Source organism: Podarcis vaucheri, assembly GCF_965113315.1.
Source record: "Podarcis vaucheri genome assembly, chromosome: 6".
NCBI classification, from domain to species: Eukaryota; Metazoa; Chordata; class Lepidosauria; order Squamata; family Lacertidae; genus Podarcis; species Podarcis vaucheri.
The window spans coordinates 106,111,029-106,135,283 of record NC_138764.1 but is presented as its reverse complement, the minus strand read 5'-3'; the positions used below and the strand labels follow the sequence as shown (position 1 = coordinate 106,135,283).

General features: G+C 49.6%; 1 protein-coding gene across 1 annotated transcript in view; it reads left to right on the top strand.

Annotated features, from left to right (window-relative positions):
- CTNNBL1 (catenin beta like 1) overlaps positions 1 to 24,255 on the top strand; it is a 98,603-nt gene that overhangs the window by 20,199 nt on the left and 54,149 nt on the right. The window contains exons 2-10 of the mRNA XM_082226117.1: positions 2,005 to 2,190; positions 2,848 to 2,954; positions 6,803 to 6,944; positions 12,439 to 12,534; positions 16,074 to 16,167; positions 17,617 to 17,708; positions 19,684 to 19,756; positions 20,065 to 20,123; positions 21,358 to 21,506. Of these exons, the coding sequence (XP_082082243.1) occupies positions 2,005 to 2,190; positions 2,848 to 2,954; positions 6,803 to 6,944; positions 12,439 to 12,534; positions 16,074 to 16,167; positions 17,617 to 17,708; positions 19,684 to 19,756; positions 20,065 to 20,123; positions 21,358 to 21,506 (998 nt within the window). The remainder of the gene's footprint in view (positions 1 to 2,004; positions 2,191 to 2,847; positions 2,955 to 6,802; positions 6,945 to 12,438; positions 12,535 to 16,073; positions 16,168 to 17,616; positions 17,709 to 19,683; positions 19,757 to 20,064; positions 20,124 to 21,357; positions 21,507 to 24,255) is intronic.

Sequence of the window (24,255 nt, the reverse complement as noted above, 5' to 3'; positions counted from 1 at the left end):
GCGTCCAACCAAACGGTGTGCTCCCCTAGCCCCTCATTACGGCTGCAGTCTCATTGCTTTTTAATTAAAAAAAAAATGGAGGGAGCAAAACAAGAACCGGCAGCCTTAGATTGCACGCTGCCTTGATAGGCAGAGTCGAAAGCAAACGCTTGTAGCCATTTCAGAACTTTCAACTTGCAATTTCAAGCTGGGTGCGAGAGCCGTTCCTTCTCAAGGAAGCAGAGCTTAGCGGGGCATCTTTCCTGCCAGAATGTTATTTCGCCCCTTAAGTGGAGCTGAGTGAGGGCGGAATTACATGTTGCTTCCATTAAGTGCTTATTTCCAGGCTTCTGTTTGCCCAAGTAAAGTGCATGCAGGGAAAGAGGGGCATTTAACTGGCAGCAGGAGGTGCTTGCTTGACCTTTCCTACACCTTCCTATTTTTGCTGCTAAGCCCCTCCTCCCGCCCACAAGACCTTTTGCTCTCCAGCTGGACCCTTCCCCTCTTTTTCTCATTCCGAGGCAAATGCCAGGTTTGCTTTGTAACGCTAGACTAATGTGCACCTCCAGTCTTGGCACACCTCCTTTTGGGGCACCGTAAACTGAACCTCGTCTGTTTTCCTTGTAGGCCAAGAGCGTCTCTAATCACAAAGGCAGTGCTGGGTTGCAAACAGTGCTTCCCCACAGCACTTCCAAACAGCTGTGGTTTCTGGGACTGAATGTGGGGTGTTCCCCCCCCTTCAGCTGCAATGTAATGTGCCTTGATCTGCTCCGCTTCATGCCAATCCCTGCCACTGAAAGGGTCTAGTGCAGGGATCAGCAGACTTTTTCAGCACAGGGCCGGTCCATTGTCCCTCAGACCTTGTGGGGGGCTGGACTATATTTTGAAGGGAAAAAATATTATTGAATTTCTATGCCCCACAAATAACCCAGAGGTGCATTTTGGATAAAAGGACACATTCAAGTCATGTAAAAACACGCTGATTCCTGGACCATCCGTGGGCCAGATTTAGAAGGCAATTGGGCTTGATCCGGTGCCCGGGCCTTAGTTTGCCTATTTGTTATTGGTATGAGCTTTCATGTGCATGCAGGTATCTGAAGAAGTGTGCATGCAAATGAAAGCTCATACCCATAGCAAGCTTAGTTGCTGTCCAAGGTGCTCCTGGAAGGATTTTTTTTATTTTGTTCCAACTACGGCAGACCAACATGGCTACCTACCTGTAACTGCCTTTCCATAGTTAAACCACACTCAATGTGGAAAAAAATACATAATTATAAAAATATAATGAAAGTAATCATAAGCAGCAAATAAAATGTCTCAATAAGCGCTCAGTAAAAAGACAAAATCTCCATATGTCATGTTAAGGCCTAACAATAGAGATGCAAGAAATCAGTACCAATAGCAGCAAAAGATAAGCACCTCCAAAATGAATTCGTGACTCCAGCCAAAAACCCCTGAAGGAAACCCCACCCCAAGAGTCTCTGGGCACCGTGAGCCAGGAGGTCCTGTGAGACGCACAGCAAACATGGTCTCTGGCCTGTTCAGCAGCTTCATCCTTTGTAGCTGGATTGCCCAGGCATCTCAACTTGCCCTGCATCCCGCTGGAGGATTCTGAACAAGTGGGGGGGGGGGAGCTTTGTGTCTCCGTTCCACTTGATTCCCCAATCCCAGCAATTCCCACCTCTACCTGTATGGTAGGATTGGAGCTGCAGCTGGTGCTTTTGTTGGTTACTTTTTAAATTACTGCTACAAATGTTCACATACATTTATAAAATTGATTGTGATGACATTGCAGCAATATATAAATACATTTAAACGTGAAGTAAACATTAAGAAATCTGGGTGCCTGCTTACTAGAGGGAGGATCTCTTGTATGTATCTGGACTTTATAAAGCGTGCCAATGTGTCGAGAGCAAGCCTTAAAAGAAATAACCATTTGTTTTTATTACTTTTGCCTGTGTGAGGGAAAGGGATGGAAGTGGGATCTCTTGGATCATTATATATATTTTTTTCCCCTGTCCGCAGCCGAACAGAGGGACAAAACGGCCTCGTGAAGATGAGGAAGATGATCTCAAAGTGCGGCACAAGCAGGGCGGGGCGCGGGAGCGTGGCCGTCACCGGGAAGAGGAGGCACCTGTGACGGAGGAGACGGAGGACGAGAGGAAGAAGGTCCTTCATATCATTGAGAAGGGCGAGGAGGAAGAGGAAGAGGTACTTTTCTCATGAGGAGACTGTGCTTTCTCTGGAAAGCAAAGGCACGTGAATTCAGTGTACAATGGTTTGTGGTCTGCAGCATGGGAAGAATTTCCCTGATAACTGGACAGGATTATTTTGTAGAATTACAGAACTGTAGAGTTGGAAGGAACCGCAATGCAGGAATTTGTGGCCTTCAGCTTTCAGCTTAGTAAATACCCACTTTTTTTGCAGATGTTGAATTTCCTCTTTGGTTGAACAGCGTTTTGTGCTTATGTGGAGGAGATAAGATTTGAGTTACACTCCTTCCTTCTGGACCCACAAGTGTACTTCTTCCTCTCCTCTTCTCCCCCCCCCCCACCCCCGCAGCAGGAGCAAGATATTCCATGGGGCTTGGGAGCTGATCCCACTCTATTTGTGTAGCAGTTAATAGGCCTGGGTGATCCAAACATTCATGGAGGCCTGCCCTTTCTGTTGAAGGTTTGGCAGGGGACAGAACGAGGCTTGGGGGTTGAGGAGAGACATTTAGCAAGCTTGCTTCTGTGTAAGGGTTGTAAAGGGAGGTGGGAAGGTGGGGAGACTACACAACTTAGAACCAGTTCACAGCTGCTGGATTGTGAGAGCTGAGGAAATCATGCAGCCTCGTACGATGAGCTAATTTGTGTGTTTGGCCAGGAGGAACCTCTGGACGAAAGCTCCGTGAAGAAGATGATCCTCACTTTTGAGAAAAGGTCTTACAAGAACCAGGAACTTCGGATCAAGTTCCCTGATAACCCAGAGAAGTAAGTCTTTGAATGATTTGGCTTTTTTTTTTTTTTTTTTTTGCTTCATCCAACATACTCAGGTTACTAACTCGAGTTCCCTGTTAACAAAAGGTCCGGCCGAGAGAGACTTCAGCTGGTGGATAAATCTTTGTTGTTTTTTAATGCAGAGAAACCTATTTTGCAGAATGAGAGCCGGGCACTCACAGGCTTTTAACTGAGACCTCTTTATACTTTGGAAATAAGCCTTCAAAGTCAGGCGGCTCCTTGGTTCAGAAACAAAGCTCTCAGCAATTTCTCGCGGATCCAGTGGCTTGTGAATTCGATAGGTCAGCTTCTGTTCTTGCACATGATCTGGCAAGCTGTTATTCAGTGCAAATCTGTACAGCGAGGCTCTGCCCTGCTGTCGCTTGGTGTCAAGAAAACAGACCTGACCAGAGGGATGTGCTTTGCTTTACATTCTCATCATGCCAGATATAGCTCAGAAACAGCGTTTGAAAGTAGCAGGAGGGGCTTCACTGAAGCTCAAGTAGCATTTAAGAAAGCTATATAAGGCAGAAAGTGGCATGAGCTAGGACAGAAACCAGCTGAGCATCGGGGCAAAACATTATGGCTTCATTTTGAAGCATTGGTAGTTAGACAGATGGCTGTACAACCTCTACTTAAAAACCTCCAAGGAAGGAGAACCCACCACCTTCCCAGGGAGTCTGTTCCACTGTTGGAACAGCTCTTACCATCAGGAATTTCTTCCTAAGGTTTAGTCGGAATCTCCTTTCCTATATGGATTGGGTACCAAAAACCAGCTTGCTCCTTCTTCCTCCTTGAACGCTTTTGAGCTCATGCTTGCTTACAGCTCAGTTTTCTCTCTGTCCACCTCCTCTCAGTCAATTATTCTTTTATTTTCCCTTTAAAGAATTCATGTAGTGTTTCTGAGCTTTCAAAGATCTCTGCCTACTCAATATCTTCTTGTAATCCTAAAACAACCTTAAATGGCAAGTCAGTTATTATCACCCCCATATTACAGATGGGGAAACTGAGGCTGCAAGAGCTGTTTCCCCAAGGCCACCTACCTAGTGACATGGCAGAGGTGAGATTTGAATCTGAGATTTCCTGATTTGTAGCTCGGTCTCTTACCCCTTAGACACCCCAACATCTCCTGTGCTCCAGGGTCCATGTCTTTTTGCATCCCACATCTCCACTCTAGCCTCTGACAAGCCTGCTACACTCCTCGTAAGCTCAGCCTCGGGTGACTTTTGTTGCCTGCCAGGTGCAGGCCTGCTTTCTCACCTGTACCAGGTTCCCATCATTTTTTAAGAATGTACTCAGGACTTGCCAGGTTGCCTGAATGGCACTTCCAGCTGCAGCTGGCTGTTGGTTCATGAAAGCCATTGGACGCTGCACCCAGGGAGGAAGGGGGAGGAGCTCTCCATTCAGTGGCAGGAATGGGTTTTGCCACTCTGCTGCAGACCTTTTTGAGTGGCAGTTTCTTATGGACCAGGAACCGTTTCCCCTTCTTTGGGGCTCTTGCATTGCTAGCTCTTCCTTCCCGCAGCTGCTGTCACCGTTCATCAACCTTGCCGGTTATCTTGGCTGTCTGCTACCCTGCTTAGCCTCTGCTGGCACTTGCTCTTTCTCAGTTCCAGAGCTCAGTGAGAATCCAGATCTCTCGCGGCCCATCAGGCCGTGTTTGTGTCCCCTGAGAGCACCAGGCGGGTGTGCTGAGGCTGAGCTGCAGCTCCCTGCTTCGGCTGTTCCTCCCAGCTGGTGAATCGCAAGCAGTCGATCCATGCCGGATCCCCCAGGGCCCCCTGAGCCTTTCTGGAGGGCAGAGTTTCCTTCAAGTGTGGAGAAAAAGCTGCTTAGCAGAACGCCTTGGACGGAATTGATAGGGTCCCAGTGGGCGAGTTAAAGGCAGTGTGGAAAAACAAAACGAAACCCCCCTTTGCTCCGTGGGCAGAATCACAATATTGTATCTGGTTCAAATTTAGTCTCTGCCAGCGGTGTGTTTGCAAGCCTTACTTTCTGAATTTCAAACAGGACTTTTTGTTTGGCAAGTATAATGGCACCAAAGCACACGGGGAAGATGGATGGTGTTTTTTTAAAAAATGTTGTTAAAATACTGCATGGAAAAATAATCACATTTTAACTGGATGCTGTGCAAGGCAGTCAGTGTCCCCAAAATAGCAGGCTTGGACTTCGCAGTCCTGTTTGTGGTAGAAGGCAGTTCTGAAGACATGCCGTGAGAGGAGGGCCCCTCCTTTTGTTTGTGCACAAACTTCTCCTGCGGATCAATATCATAATAGCCCAAAGCGTTGGACCTGCCGGCATCCACACAAAAGAGCTGGGCTGAGCCATTCGGATTTCCAGTTCCCAACCCCATGGTATAAACTGGTGCATTTGGAATTTGTATAATTAATTTACATCTGAAGCCACTCTCTTAGGAATGCCCAGGATGAGCTGAATATGTGCCATCATTTTCGGTGGTGTTTTTACAGCTCTAAGTATGCAGTCTTGTGAAAGAACAACATAACGTTTTTTTCTGGGTCCCGGCAAAATGAAAACCCAGCAAAATCTTCCTCCAAACTCTGCTTTGCTTTTTGCAATATCGAAATGGCCTTTGAGAAGTTCTGCGCCCTGTCTCCTTTACTTTCCAATTGAAGTTAATAGAACGTGCACTGCATGTAACTTACCGATCAGTCGTCAGCAGCAGCAGTGTTCTCTATTCAGCGCCTTGGCACTTGGTGCCCTGATATGGGCAGTTATGCTGATGTGCGCAGTTTTGGCTGATCAGGTCTTCGCCACAGTCCTGTAGCTTTCAATTTCACAAAATGCCTGGATCCTTCTTGCATGCTTTCTCTTCTAAATGACAGAATTATAAATTAAATTTTGGGGATTGCTGGAACACAGAAGAGCCCACAAGGTAGTCTGGTGGCTGTGTGGGTGGATGGGGGTGGAGTGGGGGGAGGATTCCAGGGTCTGCATAAACAGGATCTGCTGGGTTTGGGATTTGAGGAGTGTCTTTGGCCTTGATAGGAAGGGAACTCCTGCAGGCGAGATGGTGGCCGTGTGGGCACCTGACATACATCTGGCTCCACTTGTCACTGCTTACAGTCTAGAATGTAAGTCTGAGCAGGGTTAGGTCTAGAGAAATGAGGAAGGCAAGGGTCAGGAAAATGGGTGAAGGAAAGCAAAGAAACCTTGGAAGCACCAGCAAAACCCATTATCAATGAGGCCAAGTTCTAATGTGCAAGAGTATGGTCTGACCACAAAACCAGTAAGAGCCAGTTAAGGAGTAACCTAACAGCTAAATGCTAGAGTGAAAAAACAATTTCAAATAAGGTACAAGGAGGGTTCTGATATGTACAGTAAGGGGGAAAAGGGTTGAGTAAGTGTTTCTAAGGATTGTAGTTGGACGAGCGATGGGCCTGGCAGAAGGTGTTTGAGAAGAAGATGAAACAGCCAAGGGGACACAAATCTTGCCTATACAGTTTGCATTCTAATGGAGAGCTCTCTTTGGATTCTGCCCTGTAATGCATTCCTGAATAAAGTCTGAGCAGTTGGGAACTTGGTGTGCATCTCTGTACATGAGCCCCCAAAGGGAATTCGCACCACGTTGGCTAGTCCAGGGCTGCAGAATGCTGCCTATTTATTAAGCATGTATTAAGCCTTAGGGGAAGAGGTGCATCAAAGGATGCTGGACTAGACGCACAACAGGTCGGCCTTCCCTCATCCCCTTCCTTCTTTGCTTCGGGGTTTCCTATGGCCAGTGAGATGACAGCAGCCATATCTGCCCCAGGGCGCACTTAGCTGGCCGGTGGGCCATGGACCTTTGCTGGCCCTGCTGAACTTTGCCCTGCTTCCTCCTGCAGGTTCATGGAGTCCGAGCTGGATCTCAACGACATCATCCAGGAGATGCACGTCATCGCGACCATGCCGGACCTGTACCACCTGCTGGTGGAGCTCAACGCTGTGCACTCCCTCCTTGGGCTGCTTGGCCACGACAACACCGATATCCTTTCTGGGGTGGAGGAGCCAGGCTCTGCTGTCAGTGCCTCCCCCCCCCCCCCGTAGTTCTGGTTTCCTGCCGCTGCCCCTCTCTGTGTATTACCACTCACAGCGCAATTGGGATTCTCGTGAGAGTCTGAAGCCAGGCATGCATGCTTAGAGCAGCATGCTGTGGCATTGTCCCTCGGCTTCAAAGCTGGGGGGGGGGGACCTTGGGCTAGAGGGGGTGTGAGCTGTGCTGATAGGATTGATGTTGCAGAGGTCAGTCTTGGCAGGGGAGGAACCCAGTCTGGGAAAAGCAGCAGAAAGAAAAAGCAGACCACGTCTTGGGAGCAGGTGAGACTGGGAATAGTAATTCAAGGCTGCAGAGAGCGCAGTGTTTCTCAGAAGGTGCAGACACATCCTGACAGCTGCTAGGAGCCACAGGTGAGAGTTGAGTGCAGGATGGGGACCAAAGGTGGACCAAGGACCCCAGAAGGAGCACAGCATGTTCTTCATCAGAAGTACTACCCCCTTTCCCCCACATCCCACACCAAATGAAACGAGCTTGGTCTGCTAGGCACAGAAGTGCCATGGCAAAAGGACTGCAAATGAGCAGGCAGGCTAAACACACACACACACAAACACACACACACACACAACTTGTTTATAAGGATTTTCCAAAGTTCTGAGTCATTTAAGGATGACCCTGTTGCAGTGGGAATGTTTAATCGCAAGTTGGGCAAAAAGGTGCAGGCCAGATTCCTCCATGAAAATGTACGTGGTTTTTGTGGAGAGCTTTTCCCGTGAGCTGCAGCTCTCCAACCTGTGACTGTTTCTCACCTGGCATTCAGAGCAAGACAAGCCCTTTTCTCCTGGGTTTAGCGGGATTCTGTATTAGGCTTTTTGCTGCTTGCTCGCCACTGCAGAGAACAACGTTCTGCAGATCAAACCCCGCTGCTCATCTTCTCCCTGGTCTGGAGTGGAAAAATTGTGAAGTCAATTGTCTTTGGTCCCGCTGGCTGGAGTGGTGAGTGGGCCAGTCACAGGAGACGGGGCATTCTTGGTGGTGGTGCCTGTGCTCACAGAACTCCCCCCCCTCCCCCAGTTGCTTAACAATAACATCAAATAACCCTGCAGGAGAAACCTGTAGATAAAGGCTAAATACATCTTTATTTGTCCAGATATACGGTTTGGAGAAAAATGCTTTTTCAGTGGTGCTGGAGATGATTGTGTCAGTTGCACTCTGTTAAGACTTGTGGGTTTGTGGTTTTAATTGTGTCTTATTGTTCTGCTGCTTCACTTGATTCAATTTACGTTAGCCCCCCTATGCTCCAGTTGCAGGAAGAGCAGGTTACCAGAACAATGAATGAGTATTAAAGCCCAGTGAGTGCAGCAAAGCAGGAAGCGCCTGCTGTGCCTCGCCATCTCTGTCACCTTAGTTCGTGGCAGTGCAAAGCTTTGGCCGGAGACGAGGTTTGCGGGCAGCTTGAGAGTGGCATTTTGTACCCAAAGGTCAGCATGGATTTGTCATTCTCGGGGGAAAACACAAACAGTGGGGGGTTTGGCTGGGACTTGGTGGTCTTGCTTGCGGTGACCTTTCAGAGGAAGGAATGCAGAGTGTTGTGTCTCTCCAGCCCTGAGAAGCTAATGCCTGGGAGTGACGGCCACTGCTGACGACTTGTCAGAATATCCATCGCTCAGCCCTGCATTGAGCAAAGCGGGGTCATCCTGTATCTGTCATTTAGATTGGGGGCAGAGGCTCGGCTGGTGACCTGCACGCCCCCTGGGGAAGGCGCAGTTGCCAAGAGCTGCTGGAGCTCCTCTGAAATGTTGGAAGGCAAAGCAGTAGAGAGCAAACCGAATCCTTAGACTTGAAACGCTGCGTTTTAGCAGAAGTGAGAATGCAAGGATCATTTGAAGTGAAGTACGTGGGCAAATGCGGCTTTGCGGAAAGGGAGACCAGAGAGATGTTTTGAAGGCTCCCCCCCCCGCCCCCCCGAAAGGAGTGCTAAACTGAGCTGGCTCTTCACACTTGATTTAAGGTTGGTGCTTTGGCAGGAGGAGGACGGAGAGGCGAGGTGGATAAAATCCCCAGCGATAAAATTAATTTGTGGACAAGGCAGCTCCTCTGCTGAGCCAGAGCCAAGGATGCGAGGAAGCGGTAATGCTCAGGTGGTGGCTTAAATTAGCAAAGGCTGAGAGCCTCCTGGGAAGAGAAGCTGCTTCCTTCTCCAGACCTCTTCAGCCCAGCTGGCAACATCTGCAGCAAGTTGATTCTGAAAAAAGCTGCCTCTTAATGGAGAGGGATTGCAGACTTGAAACAGGCCTTGTGTGAGCTTGAAATTTTATTTTGCAGCGATGGCAACTGGAACGCAGAAGAGAGAGCGCTCTCTCTCTCTCTGTGTGTGTGTGTAGCCAAGCTGAGGCTTGAGGGCATGGCTGACAGAGACAAATCCTGCTTTCCTTATCCCCTCCTTTTCTCCCCCTTTGGCCTTTCCAAGATGAATTAATGGCACAGGGACTTCAGCATCTTCTTGATTCCCTACCTGCAGAGCTGTGCACAAAGATATTTATCCTGCTGCATCCCTCAAGGGCCGCAGTTTACAATGATAAGTTAAGCCCCCACCCTGATAAATCTTGACACTAAGCCGCACTCTCTGATCCACCCAGATAAGGACTGCAAGCTAAATATCCCTTCTCCCATCGTACTTGCCCCCATTCACTAGAAAGCCAGCTTTCAGATGCTTGTCTTAACAAAAGTGAGGGAGGTGTGCAAGAGTGGAAGAGAGTTCCTTACATGATGGAGCAAGTTTCAGGATACACATGAGCCCATGACTTGCCTGTTTGGTATGCTGTTTATTTGATCGATAGAACCCTCCTGGTGATCCCAGTGGGACCTTTGAGTGGGCTGGGAGGCTGCTGGCGGAGCCATCACTCCAGCATATAATGTATTTTATTTGTTTATTGCATTTCTATCACACTTCTTGTCTTGGAATTTCTACCTCCCCCTGCCCCAGAAAGCACAGCCAGGGTGTTCTCTGTGGCAGCCTCTAAACTGTGGAGCCCTCTCCTCACAGATTTGCTTCTGACACCTAATTGATTTACCGTATTTTTCGCCCTATAGGACGCACGTTTTCCCCTCCAAAAATGAAGGGGAAATCTGGGTGTGTCCTATGGGGCGAATGCAGGCTTTTGCTGAAGCTTGGAGAGTGAGAGGGGTCGGTGCGCACCGACCTCTCTCGCTCTCCAAGCTTCAGGAAGACATCCGCAGCCTAGGCAGCCCTGCGGGAGTTCCCGCAGGGCTGTCTAGGCTGTGGATAGCAGCCTGCTTCCTGGAGCGCCGGGCGCGCTGAAAGGAGAACGCCCGGTGCTTTGGGCAGACATCCGCAGCGTGGGGAGCCCTGCGGGAGTTCCCCGCAGGGCTCCCCACGCTGCGGATAGCAGCCTGCTGCCCGGCGCAAGGGGCGCTCTGCTTCAGGGCGCCCCTCGCGCCGGGCAGACATCGGCCAGTCCCACAAGCTCGGGGGACAGCAGGGAGGCGCAGCGCCGCCATCCCGCTGTTCCTCGACCTGGTTCGGTTTCCCCGACCTGGTTTTGGGGGGAGTGTGGAAATTTCCCCCCCTTTATTTCCCCCCCAAAAAACTAGGTGCGTCCTATGGGACGGAGCGTCCTATGGGACGAAAAATATGGTAACTGATTTACACTGTACTTTTAAATAGTTATAGTCCTCTCTGGGACCCCATTGTAGAGGGCCAACAACAACATATCTAATGAATAACAGCTACAACTCCTCTTTCCTGGTGGGCCAGAGAAAGTTTTCAACATTTCTGAAAAAATAAAAAAATTCCTTCCTGTAGCACCTTAAAGACCAACTAAGTTAGTTCTTGGTATGAGCTTTCGTGTGCATGTGTATCTGAAGAAGTGTGCATGCACACGAAAGCTTATACCAAGAACTAACTTAGTTGGTCTTTAAGGTGCTACAGGAAGGAATTTTTTTATTTTGATTATGGCAGACCAACACGGCTACCTATCTGTAACATTTATGAAGTAGTCTTTGTGGCCTCGACATTCAGCAGGGCATTTTTTTTCTGCTGCAAGCAGCTTCAATCTTCTGTGGAGAAGCGACAACTCTGATGCTGTGCTATGTTTGGGAGCCTGGCCTTGGAGTCCAACTATGCATTCCAGAAGGAGGGAAAGGAGGAGCACGAGAGGAAGGCTGTGAGCTTTCTCTGCTGCCCTAGGAAGTTACTTCAGGAGGCCTCTATGTAGGACACCTCAAAATGTGGGTTGCCTTTTGTGATGTGCAGAGAATAGGTCAGGATTGATCGTCGCGTATTGGAGAATAGTCAAGTAGGCCTAACGAGCGGGAATGTTTCTGACGGAGCTGCACTGCGGTTTAAAGGATCTATCTGTTACATAAGCCCCGAGTTACAGGTTTGGGAACAAGAAACCAGAAGTTTGGAAACCAGAAGTTTTTGGTGGCAGCAGCATCCTGGCCCAGTTGAGCAGCGCAGCCTCATTAGGAGTCTGCTTGCTTTCAGGTTCGCAATGGCAGCATGACATCCACAGATTGGATTTTTGCAGTCTTTGAAATTATTCCCAAGTAAGATAGCGAAAAACAGGGAAACAGGAATGGGTTGACCCCAGAAGCTTTGAATTTTGCAGGATGCCTTGGCTGTCAGATCACCTCCCTTCCTTGTCAATAAAATTAGGGCTGCTGCCCATACTAAATTCTATGATTCTACTCTGCCTGTGTGACATGCCCTGCAGCCATACCCAAATGGTCTAGCTTGCTGTCAGCTAATTCAAACATGGGTCCTGTTACCTCGGTCCCCTGCTGCTACATGGACTGGTGTTGAAGATAAATGGGGCTATCAAGTCTAGGGCAGGTCGTAGTCCCAGGAGCAGCCGAGTGGTGTTGGGTAGAGCCATAGATGTCATGGTCCTTGCAAAGACTCTGGGCTGTCTCCTGAGAAGAGGGGAAGTCAAAGAAATTAGAGGGCCAGGTGGGATTGCAGATAAACTCTAGCCACAAACAAAATGTTCAGCCACTGCTTCCAAGCCACAGCTAAAAAGATTAATCTAAATTGGCTGACGATCACTTTCAGATGCAATTACTGCAGGCAGCACCTGGCACTCCCAGGCTCCCCAGCACCACTTCCTAGCCAGGTGTCACCCTTGACATCACTTCTTTCATCATCTCCAGAACCTTTGATTTGTATGCCGCTTTTCCATCGTTGAAACTCTGTTTGAGGCAGCTTACTACATGAAAAGATTTGCCTAATTACAAAAATATAACAAAAGCAATCACAGGCAATGAAGAAAAAGCATGTCAAAACATACACCACCAAATAAAGCAATTGCCATGTTGGTTAGTACTGGAATCTCGTTTTGCAAGGGATCCGGTTGTTGTGGTTTCAGTGTCTGTGTGCGCACAGCGGAAAAGGGGTGTCTTCATTGCTGCTGCAAGCAGCCTTGCCTACTTGAAAAACCTGGCGTTCCTTAACGTTCTGTACATGTGTCTATAGCTGTGGTGGATCTTCTGCAGGAGCTTACAGACATTGACACCCTTCATGAAAGTGAGGAAGGAGCTGAGGTCCTCATAGACGCGCTGGTGAGTAGCCCCTTCTGGCCAGACCACCTGCCTGGGCGAGAGCCCCCTGTGGTCGGCTCTTGGCTTGCATTTCCTTGTAACACCAAGCCAGAATTTTCTTACCACGGCCATACACAGCCATCTGTTTGGTTGCGACTGTGGAGAGATGAACAGTGCTTTCAAAGGCAAGCACTCAGCTTGAAAGAAGAGGGCCAGGGAGCATTGCCATTTCATGTTCTCATGAGAGCATGCCAAAAGCCTCGCAGGGTGAGGCCAAGAACCCACCTAGTCCAGCATCCTGGTCTCTCAGCCGACAGCTGGACCTGGGGGGCCCTGAGTGCAACACCCCCTCCTCCCTCGTGATCCCAAGCAACCTGGGAGGGAGCACAGCGCCTGAATGCGCTCTGAACAGCAGGCGGAGAAGCCCAACCATTGTGTCTAGCAGCCACGGATGTGCTTCCCCTTTTGAAAAATGGTTTTTCCACGGGAAATCTGGGGACAGAAAGGACTAAATGGGAATAAGAACAAGAGGAGAGAATATCCTTGGCTAGAGACATCCATGCTTCCGAATACAGAAGGGAGAGGGCTGCTCTGGTGCTCAATTCCTGCTTGTGGGTTTCCCTTTGGGGCATCTGGCTAGCCCCTGGGAGAAGAGGATGCTGGGCTGGGTGGTCCATTGGCCTCATCCTGAAGGCTCTTCTGAGGTTCTGACGTTCCCTTCTTCCTCCTAAACCTCCGTTTCTTCCCTGCTGAGCTCCCCTTCCACCTCTCTCTTCCAGCCCCTCTCGTTTCGCAGCAAGCGATGGTAGGCAAAGCGGCTGACATAGTTGAAGGGCGCTCCTCCTTCACTGTGGGAAATGCATCCATGCCCTAATCAGAAGCTCGCCTTTCCCAGGTGCTTTTCCTGGGGAGAATTCTTGAGTTTTTGCTGGCCAGAACTGCCGAGCTGAGCGGGCTCTATGGGGCTGTGCTGGAAGGGACGCCAGGCCAGCTGTCAGCGATAGTGCGAACATCTCAATGTGAGCCTTTCCACCCTCTGTTTCGAGGGGAAGGGGTTGCTGCGCTAGTGAAACACCTGGGCTGCTCTGCGGCCTTTTGGCTGCTCTGCGGGGGTGGAGAGGGCAGGGAGCTGTCAGTTTGGAGGAGCAGAGCAGCGGCTGCAGCCTTCTCCCCCACAATCTCTCCTGCCTCTCCGTTTGTGATGTTACCTTCCAGAGGTTAATTACCGTTGCCCCAAATGAGTTCTTCTGGCTGGCCTCTGAGCTTTTTTAATTACCGGCTCTTCGTTACAAGAGCCGGCCGAATGAATGAGATGGCGAGGCTGGGTGGGGGTAGGGGGGGGAGACCAGAAGTAGGTGCCGAGGCTGTGTTCTGAATCTGTTGCGCAGAGAAGCAATAAACCCTGGACAAAAGCTCCTTTTGTGCCTGCTCCTTTCTTCCAAGCCTGCTGACAATAGCCAGGTTTCGAGAGTGCTTTATTGTCTACCTTGAGCGAAATGGGTCACGGTTGACTTCTGAATGACTCCCCTTTATTTTACGGGAATAATTACTTTCTGGACATTCGAGCCAAGGTCACTGGATTGCCCGCTAACGTGATTTCACACCCCACGAGTGTTGTGGTGTTCTGACATCAAATTGTGAGGGTGCTCTGGTCCGTGGAACTGGATAGGGTATCTTAACGGACCATCTAGTCAGATCTGCTGGAAGGGCAGGACTTGGTCATGCTCAGCTCTGTCCACATGGTTAGATTCCAGGGGATGCTTTCTTGAACGATTCTTGTGCCAGCAAATCTTCAGGATGGAGCATCAAGGAAACTCATTACTTACTGCATTTATTTATTGAATTTATACCCCACCTTTTCCTCCGAGGAGCTCAAGGGGGTGGACATGGTTCCCCCACCCTCCATTTAATCCCCACAACCACCCTGTGAGGGAGGTTAGACTGAGAGGCAGCGACTGGGCCAAGGTCACACCCAGGGAGCTTCATGGATGAGTGGGGATTTGAACCCTGGCCTCTGTCAGGAGTGCGTGCAGGAGCCAGGCCCTGGGACCAGTAGGGCTTTGCAGGACTGGGGCCTTCCTGCATTTGTTCTGGGGAGGCAAGGCGCGGCCGCACAGGTGAGGCCGCTTGGTTACTCACTGCACCTGGTGGCAAGAGCTGGGAAGGGATATAATTTCCCTTTGGCTCTTTGCCACAGCAACATGCTTCCTACCTTGCTGCGTTTGACTTCTTGCTTCCTGATCCTTGAACCGTGGCTTCTTGACTCCTTGCTTCTCGACCCTCGGACCCTTGACTTCGTGACTCCCTGCTTCCTGACCCTCTGACCCCTGGCTTCTGGACTCTCGTTCCTGCTCCCACCCCGCCATCTTGCCCCCAGTCCCGACGTCCTCAGCTGGGACTTCAATCGCCCGTAGACCGGACCGTGACAGTCTCCCAGGTCTTAGTCCGCCACGAACCCCCACACCATTACTGACTCTCCTTGCTTCAGGTCCATCCTGCGGACTCCTACCCACCCAAGGACTCAGGGTCCTATGGATCGTCCTTGCGGAGCCTAAAGACATTGTGCTTAGATTTTCCCACCCTAATGTTTGCCCGCAGGGCTGTCAGTGGCTCCTAGCCCCAGTTGGAGGCAGCAGAGCTTCTCCGTACCAATTGTTGGAGCTGCAGGAGGGGAGGGGGCTCTCGCGCTTGAATCCCGCTTGGGGGCTTCCCACTGGGGCATCTGGTTGGCCCCTGTGAGAAGAGGATGCTGGGTAGATGGGCCCCTTTGGTCCACCCCAGCCGGCTCTTCTTACGTTCTTAAATCCAGTAAATAATAGAAATAAACAATGAGAACCAGCTCAGTGAAATCAGTTGCAGCATAATAGCAGATGTCTTGGCTTGCTAAATTGTGCTCAGAGTGAATGTTGTTCGTGTCCAAAGATAATTTTAATCAGATAAAGTTGCCGTCAGCTGCATTCGTTGTGTAGGCTACATCATAAAAGGCAGGGAGTGATGGCTTGGTGTGTGTTCCCTCCCCCTCCCCCTTTTGAAAAGGCGGCATTTCTTCCCTAAGGCTTTCATTATGCGTAATTGCTGGCCCTTGGATTCTGCCCCAGCCCCTCCGCAGGCGAGCAGGGCGGGAATCCTGCTCCATCCGCAACTGGCAATTGCTTTCAAGGCTGACAGGCAGCTGATGCCCAGTTGGGCTGTTCCGCTTGGCACTTTGGAATTCGGGGAGATTATAAGTCAATCAAGGCGTGATTTAGGGAATAGCAGACATGTGACAAGGTTCACATTCTTCAGGTGTTTTTCTGTCGTGTCTGACGTAGGAAAGTTGTCCAATTAATTACGGGGGAAACACTGCAGTGGAGTTTAAGGGGGGAGGGGAGCTTTGAGAGCCAGCTTGTTCCCTTATCAGACCGCATCTCACTGCAGTGTTGGTTGTAGTTATAATTATTATTATTATGTTTTGACTTCTGACTTTCCGCCAACTCCTCTGCTTTGCACTGATTTCTGCCACCCCCACTCCCTTAGGAACCCCTCTCCTAACCTTTATGTCTCCCTCTTTTGTGGCTCAGGTTGATGGGCAGGTGGTTGCCTTGCTGGTCCAGAATCTGGAGCGCTTGGATGAAAGTGTCAAGGAGGAGGCAGATGGTGTCCATAACACTCTGGGTAAGGAGGGCTTGACGGACAACCTCTCATCGTGGAGCCAGTCGGCAAGGACACAGATGTGTGTCACTGTGTTATAATGTTCATAGAGCTCCACGTGGTGGATCTCATTTGAGAGCAGATGTACCTGCTGGTGTCGGGGTCTGGGAGCAGGTCTTAGAGTGCAGCCAGGCCTTTAAAATGTCAGCTGTGCTATCTCTTAGCAGTATATTTGAAGGCAATCAGCTGAATAATAACTCCATTGCTCACCTTGTTCCATAGCGAGGGCTTCCACGTAACATTAGGAATGTAGGGACATACCTTCAGCCATCCTGGAAATAATGAGTTGAGGTGTATCTGCGACTACCCTGCTTTCATTCACACTGATGTTTCCCTCACAGCCGGGTGCTGGAATCAGATGACAATCCACTTAAGCGCCCCGTTTCCTTGGAGCAATCTCTTAAATCTGCTCCACCACAATATACAGGCCAGCAGCTCCTCTGAATCTGTCATCTTCCACTCGGTTTTAAAAAAAAGGTTGATATTTTGCTGACTAGATATACCTGTAGAGGAGATAAGAGGGAAGGAAAATGTCTGAAGACTTGGTGCTGGAGTCTGGGAATCTGAAATTCCTTCTGGGTGCAATAGCTATTGAGGTGTAGATGTAGATAGATGAAAATTGAGTTTTGTAGCTGGGGGAGTAGCGGGGCGTGCAGGAACTTGAGGTTCTCTCTCTGTGTATGGATAGTTCTTCACTTTATTTGGATGCTGGAAAAGGAAGTTGCTTCTCCCCATAAACAGAGCAAGCAGCAACCAATAAATGCCTTTTCCAGACACAGAATCGCTCTTCCTGGGCGACATTGCAAAGAATGACCCCAAAGTAATGGCACTTGTGTCAGAGCTGGTTGGTTTGTCAACAGAGAAAAAAACTTCACAAAAACAAAAGACCCTCTGCTATGTAAGGCTTTTTACCAATTCAAGAAGAGCAGCTGGTGGTTTGGGGGGGGGTTGGGTAGGGTGTGTGTGTTCATAATTATGAATTCTGGTTTAAGCCTGGATATTTATTTTCTTTTTAATTTTTGTTGATTTATTAACTACCCCAAAAGTGCAATCTTAACGAGATGAAACCCCTCCGCACACCAAGAATCAAAAGTTTAAACCACAAAGTGTCCCAGCTCCGGAGGCAAAAGGTTCAACTATAAAGAGCAGCTCCAAAGAGGGATAGTAAAGTATTAATTCATACAAAGATTCCCTTTACAAATAATAAAGATTTATAAAATATGAAAGTGTTCTTCATCTGTGATTTCCATCCTAATCGAGAATAAAGTTTCTATGTGGTGTTAAATGAGCCAGAAATTTGCATGTACTGTGACAGCACTGAGTCACCATGTGCCTTAATATCTGTAAGAGAAATAAAACCGTGCCGTAACTTTCTTTTTCTTACCTGTCCCTTCCCCGCCCTTCCTTCCAAAGCTATCATTGAGAACATGGCAGAGTTCCGGCCGGAGATGTGCTCAGACGCCGCCCAGCAGGGCCTCATGCAGTGGCTCCTCAAGAGGCTGAAGGCAAGTCACCCAGGCCTCTCCTGGTTCATGCGCCAGACACTGATTTTAGCACCTCATGTCCTCCCTTTTTATTGCCCCCCCCCTGGCTAGCTCTCAGCCTGTGGTGCAAGGAGGGAGCTGCAGCCCAAGACAGGTGTTTCCTAGCCAGCTCTTCTCCCACCTCCTTTAAATGACTTCGGATCTCCAGGGCCTGATGAGCTGCACCCAAGGGTACTAAAGGAGCTTGCAGATTTATTCTCAGAGTCGATAATATTTGAGAATTCTTGGAGAACAGGCGGAGTCGCTGCAGACGGGAGGCAGGCAAATGTTGTCCCCGTCTTTAAAAAGGGGGGAAGACTTAGGTACTACCGACTTACCGGTCAACTTCATATCGATGCCAGGAGAGGTCCTAGAACTTAGATGTGTTCTAAAGCAGTGCTGCCTCCAACTGTGGAGAGCAGAGCAGAGCCATCTTGGCTAGGAGCCATCAGCAGCCCTCTCCGATTCCATGAACTTGTCCAATCCTCTTTGAAAGCCACCCGAGTTGGTGGTCATCCCTGCCTCCAGTGGCAAGGAGTTCCATAGTTTAACTCTGCGCTGTGTGAAGAAGTGCTTTCTTTTAGGATGAGGAGGCAAATGAAGGCAGTGTGCCCCCAGTCTGTGCTATCCTTGTCCTTCATGCCTTTCCTTTCAGAAAAGCTGGCTGAACCAGGAATGCCCAAGGGCCCAGTTTTTCGTTAGAGCAGAGGCATTGTCCTTCCATCTTCTCCTGCTCTCTGGCTGCCACAGGTCCCCTTGCGCACTCCTGTAAGGAATATGCTGCCTGCTGCAGAAACCCATAAATGTTCCTCTGTGACCCTATGCACTTGTTAGCAGAAGCAATTTGTAATTTGCTGGTTGCAGGTGATAACAGAACTTACGTTTTCTGCTCTCTTCCCCCCCCCCCAACCCACTATTCTAATTTTATTCTAGGCAAGTCTGTCTTGAGCATAAAACTGGTCTCTGCTTTGTAATTATCCTGCTAACTCAGTGTCTTAGAAACTGGGGCATCTAGGAATAGCAATGCAGCTCCTCCATTTCGAGGCACCACCATCGCCTCGCCACCTTTAAAATTCCCAGTCCTCAGTGCAGGATCCACACCTTTCCCCTCTTACTTCCCACACTGGAGGGTTCCGCTGGGTTTGATGAAATGTGACCAGGTGGCAGAGACATCCCTGTATAGAGGAGGGTCATTAATGGGGAGCTTGCCCGTTCGTGGGGCAGTGATCTGGTGACCTTCCCAGGGTTCTCCTCCCTGTTTGGAGAAAGGGAGAGTAAGAGGCACCAAGATAGAATTGGATAAAATCACGCATGGCATGGGGATAGTGGCTCGGGAAAGGTTTCCCTCCCTCTCCCATGACACAAGAACTCATGGACGTCCTGTGAAGCTGAATTTTGGAAGGTTCAGGACAGAAAAAAGAAAGTCCTCCTTCACACAGCCCATAGTTAAACGGTGGAACTCCCCGCCACAGGAGGCAGCCATGGCCACCAACCTGGAAGGATTTAAAAGAGGAGGAGGAGGAGTTTGGATTTGATATCCCGCTTTATCACTACTCAAAGGAGTCTCAAATCGGCTAACATTCTCCTTTCCCTTCTTCCCCCACAACAAAGACTCTGTGAGGTGAGTGGGGCTGAGAGACTTCAGAGAAGTGTGACTGGCCCAAGGTCACCCAGCAGCTGCATGGGGAGGAGCGGAGAGGCGAACCCGGTTCCCCAGATTACGAGTCCACTGCTCTTAACCACTACTCCACACTGACTCCCCTAAAAGAGGATTAGACAGATTCACAGAGGAAATTCCTGGAAGCCACAGGAAGGCTGAGTGCTCTCGTGCCCGGATCCTGCTCTCTGGTTTCTCACAGTTGGCCTCCATGAGAGAGCAGGGTGCTGGGCCTGATCTAGCAGATGCTCTCCTGATGCTCTCACCTGACCGGCTTCTCTGCTCTGACTCTTCCAACAGGCAAAGATGCCCTTTGACGCCAACAAGCTGTACTGCAGCGAAGTCCTGGCCATCCTCCTCCAGAATAAGGACGGTGAGAGAGCTGACCTCGGCGGATTGGTATTCTGCTGGGCTGTGCCTCTGGCTTGTTTCAGATCATGACAGCTTCCGCACTCACTCACTCTCCCTCTCTGTTTCCCTCCCCATCGGTGCCTCGCCCCTCCTGCCTTTGGCTTCCCCTTCCTTCTGCTCACTCTCTGTCTCCTTCCCTCCTCTTTCTCTCCGCAGCTTCTGTACTCTGTCAAGCCATATTGATTTTGTTTGCTGATATATCGGTGTTAGATGGCTGTAAAATCTGACAGTTGGCTTCATTCTCCCCCCCCCCTCCCTCTCTTCCTGTAGACAACAGGGAATTGCTCGGGGAACTGGATGGAATCGATGTGCTGCTTCAGCAGTTATCTGTGAGTAATTCGCTGCCATCTTCCCTGCCATTGGGAGCCCCAGAGCCAGGCTTTTAGAACCGGGGAGGAAGGGCAGGAGCAGAGAGCAGCTCCCAGCAGTGGCAACGGCAGGTGCTTCACAGCATCTATGCGCTTCCAGGCGCATGCCTGCCATCCTGAGGGGGGGCACAGCCCCATTTGCTTGCTGCCAGCTTGGATGACTTTAAAAGAACCATAGAACTGTAGAGTTGGAAGGGGTCTGGTCCAACCTCCTGGGGCATTCATGGAGAATTTGGTCACCAGGGGCTCCTTGTCGTTACTTGCTTTATTTATTTCATTGCATTTATAAAGGTAAAGGGGCCCCTGACCATTAGGTCCAGTTGTGGCCAACTCTGGGGTTGCGGCGCTCATCTCGCTTTATTGGCGAAGGGAGCCGGGGTACAGCTTCCGGGTCATGTGGCCAGCAGGACTAAGCCACTTCTGGCGAACCAGAGCAGCGCACAGAAAAACCTTTTACCTTCCCGCCAGAGCGGTACCTATTTATCTACTTGCGCTTTGACATGCTTTCAAACTGCTAGGTTGGCAGGAGCAGGGACCGAGCAACGGGAGCTCACCCCATCGCGGGGATTCGAACCGCCGACCTTCTGATCGGCAAGTCCTAGGCTCTGTGGTTTAACCCACAGCGCCACCCAAATCCCCTTTTCTCCGAAGAGTTCAAGGTGGTGCACACATGGTCCTCCCCCTCTTCATTTAATCCCCACAACGACCCTGGGAGGTAGGCTAGGCTGAGAGAGGCAGTGAGTAGCCCCCAAGGTCACATCTAGGGAGCTTTATGGCCGAGTGGTGGGGATTTGAACCCTGGCCTCCCAGGTCCTAGTCTGATACTATTACACCACCCTCACTGCCACCCACGGCTGCTCCCGGAAGCCTCCACGATCCCTTGTTTCAGCCATCGTGTCAGCGCAGAATGCCTTTTTAAAAACGCTTCCTGCGTGCAGGTTGTTAAGCAACCTCCTTGTGGTGCTGGCGATGAGCAGACCAGCCCCACCTCCCAGTGAGAGCTGGATATGACCTTGTGGGTCCCCTGCCTATGTCTTCCTGTGCTGCCCTAGTTTATTTTCCTCACTGCACTTGGATGTCAGTAATTAGGGGGCGCACACATACAGCTGATGTTTATGAGATTGTTTCAGGGGGTGTTGCTTTTCGAGGAGGGACGAGACAGACAATAAAGCCTTCCGGCTTCCTCCCCACGCAGGTGTTCAAGCGCCACAACCCTGGGGCGGCAGAAGAGCAGGAGATGATGGAGAACCTCTTTGACTCCCTTTGCTCCTCGCTGATGCTGAGCTCCAACCGGGACCGTTTCCTGAAAGGGGAGGGGCTGCAGCTGATGAACCTCATGCTCAGGTGAAAACTGGCGGACATGAGACATGGTGCCTGGCCCCTTGTGGCAGCGAGACCTTCCTCCCCACAACTCCCCCCCCCCAGTATATCTAGGGGTTGGGTATTAGTACTGGTATTATATTCATTTCGATCCCTTCTTTTTCCCTGACCAGGGACTCAAGGCTGCTCACAGCTAAAACAGAAACAGATAAAAACATAGTGGGCCGAAAACAATCATTTAAAAACAATTAAACATTAACAGTATGTGGCTGTGTATGTATGCCCTGTTAGAATATACAGACCATTACAATAAAAACAGCAAAGGACCAGGCCTTTTGTTAAAAACAGTCGGTTCCCCAAAGCCTGTTGGAACAAGAAAGCCTTTGGCTCCCAGCAAAAGGACTATCTTCTCTAGGCAGGAAGTTCCAAAGCTTCCTGATAGCAGCCACCACCGAGAAGGCCCCCTTCCACATCCCCACCAGGTGTGCATAGAATCCTAGAATCATAGAATAGAATCATAGAATCATAGAGTTGGAAGAGACCACAAGGGCCATCGAGTCCAACCCCCTGCCAAGCAGGAAACACCATCAGAGCACTCCTGACATATGGTTGTCAAGCCTCTGCTTAAAGACCTCCAAAGTAGGAGACTCCACCACACTCCTTGGCAGCAAATTCCACTGTCGAACAGCTCTTACTGTCAGGAAGTTCTTCCTAATGTTTAGGTGGAATCTTCTTTCTTGTAGTTTGGATCCATTGCTCCGTGTCCGCTTCTCTGGAGCAGTAGAAAACAACCTTTCTCCCTCCTCTATGTGACATCCTTTTATATATTTGAACATGGCTATCATATCACCCCTTAACCTCCTCTTCTCCAGGCTAAACATGCCCAGCTCCCTTAGCCGTTCCTCATAAGGCATCGTTTCCAGGCCTTTGACCATTTTGGTTGCCCTCTTCTGGACACGTTCCAGTTTGTCAGTGTCCTTCTTGAATTGTGGTGCCCAGAACTGGACACAGTACTCCAGGTGTGGTCTGACCAGAGCAGAATACAGTGGCACTATTACTTCCCTTGATCTAGATGCTATACTCCTATTGATGCAGCCCAGAATTGCATTGGCTTTTTTAGCTGCCGTGTCACACTGTTGGCTCATGTCAAGTTTGTGGTCAACCAAGACTCCTAGATCCTTTTCACATGTACTGCTCTCAAGCCAGGTGTCCCCCATCTTGTATTTGTGCCTCTCATTTTTTTTGCCCAAGTGCAATACTTTACATTTCTCCCTGTTAAAATTCATCTTGTTTGTTTTTGCCCAGTTCTCTAATCTGTCAAGGTCGTTTTGAAGTGTGATCCTGTCCTCTGGGGTGTTAGCCACCCCTCCCAGTTTGGTGTCATCTGCAAATTTGATCAGGATGCCCTTGAGTCCATCATCCAAGTCGTTGATAAAGATGTTGAATAAGACCGGGCCCAAGACAGAACCCTGTGGCACCCCACTAGTCACTCTTCTCCAGGATGAAGAGGAACCATTGATGAGCACCCTTTGGGTTCGGTCAGTCAGCCAGTTACAAATCCACTGAGTGGTAGCATAGTCAAGACCGCATTTTACCAGCTTCTTTACAAGAATATCATGGGGCACCTTGTCAAATGCTTTGCTGAAATCAAGGTAGGCTACATCCACTGCGTTCCCTTCATCTACCAGGCTTGTAATTCTGTCAAAAAACGAGATCAGGTTAGTCTGACATGACTTATTTTTCAGAAATCCATGCTGACTATTGGTGATCACAGCATTCCTTTCTAGGTGCTCACAGACTGTTTGCTTAATGATCTGCTCCAGAATCTTCCCTGCTATTGATGTCAGACTGACTGGGCGGTAATTATTTGGGTCCTCTCTTTTCCCCTTTTTGAAAATAGGAACAACATTTGCCCTCCTCCAGTCTGCCGGGACTTCGCCTGTTCTCCAGGAATTCTCAAAGATGACTGCCAGTGGTTCTGAGATCACATCTGCCAGTTCTTTTAATACTCTTGGATGCAGTTCATCTGGCCCTGGAGACTTGAATACATCTAATCTAGCCAAATATTCTTGTACTATCTCCTTAGTTATTCTGGGCTGTGTTTCCTTTGCTGAATCATTTGCTTCAAATTCTTCAGGTCGGGCATTGTCTTCTTTATCGGAGAAGACTGAGGCAAAGAAGGCATTGAGGAGTTCAGCCCTTTCTGTGTCCCCTGTTTGCATTTCACCATCTTCTCCTCTGAGTGACCCCACTGTTTCTTTGTTCTTCCTTTTCCTACGAACATACCCATAAAAGCCTTTTTTGTTGCTTTTAACCTCTGAAGGTGCCTCTGAAGGTGGCAGGGCTGAAAGAAGGGCCTCTGCCAAAGATCTCAAAACCCGAGCAGGTTCATACGGAATAATACGGTTCTTCAGATGGACCTAAGCCATATAGGGCTTTATAGGTCAGAACCAGCACTTTGAATTGTGCTGGAAACTGACCAATAGTTGGTGGAGCTCTTATGGCAAGGAGGATATCTTGAAAAGAGGATTAGACAGCTGCATGGAGGAGAGGGCGATGGAGAGGCCGACTAGCCAGGATGGGATGCTGGATGCTTCTGAATAGCAGCTGCCAGAAGGTACAGGACGGGAGAGTTCCTTTGGAGCTCCAATCCTGCTTGTGCATTTCGCATTGGGGCATCTGGTTGTCCACTGTGAGGAGGACAGGATCCTGGACTAGGTGGGCCAATGGCCTCATCCAGCAGATGTTCTTCTTAAGTACTAGACTGAAGGCC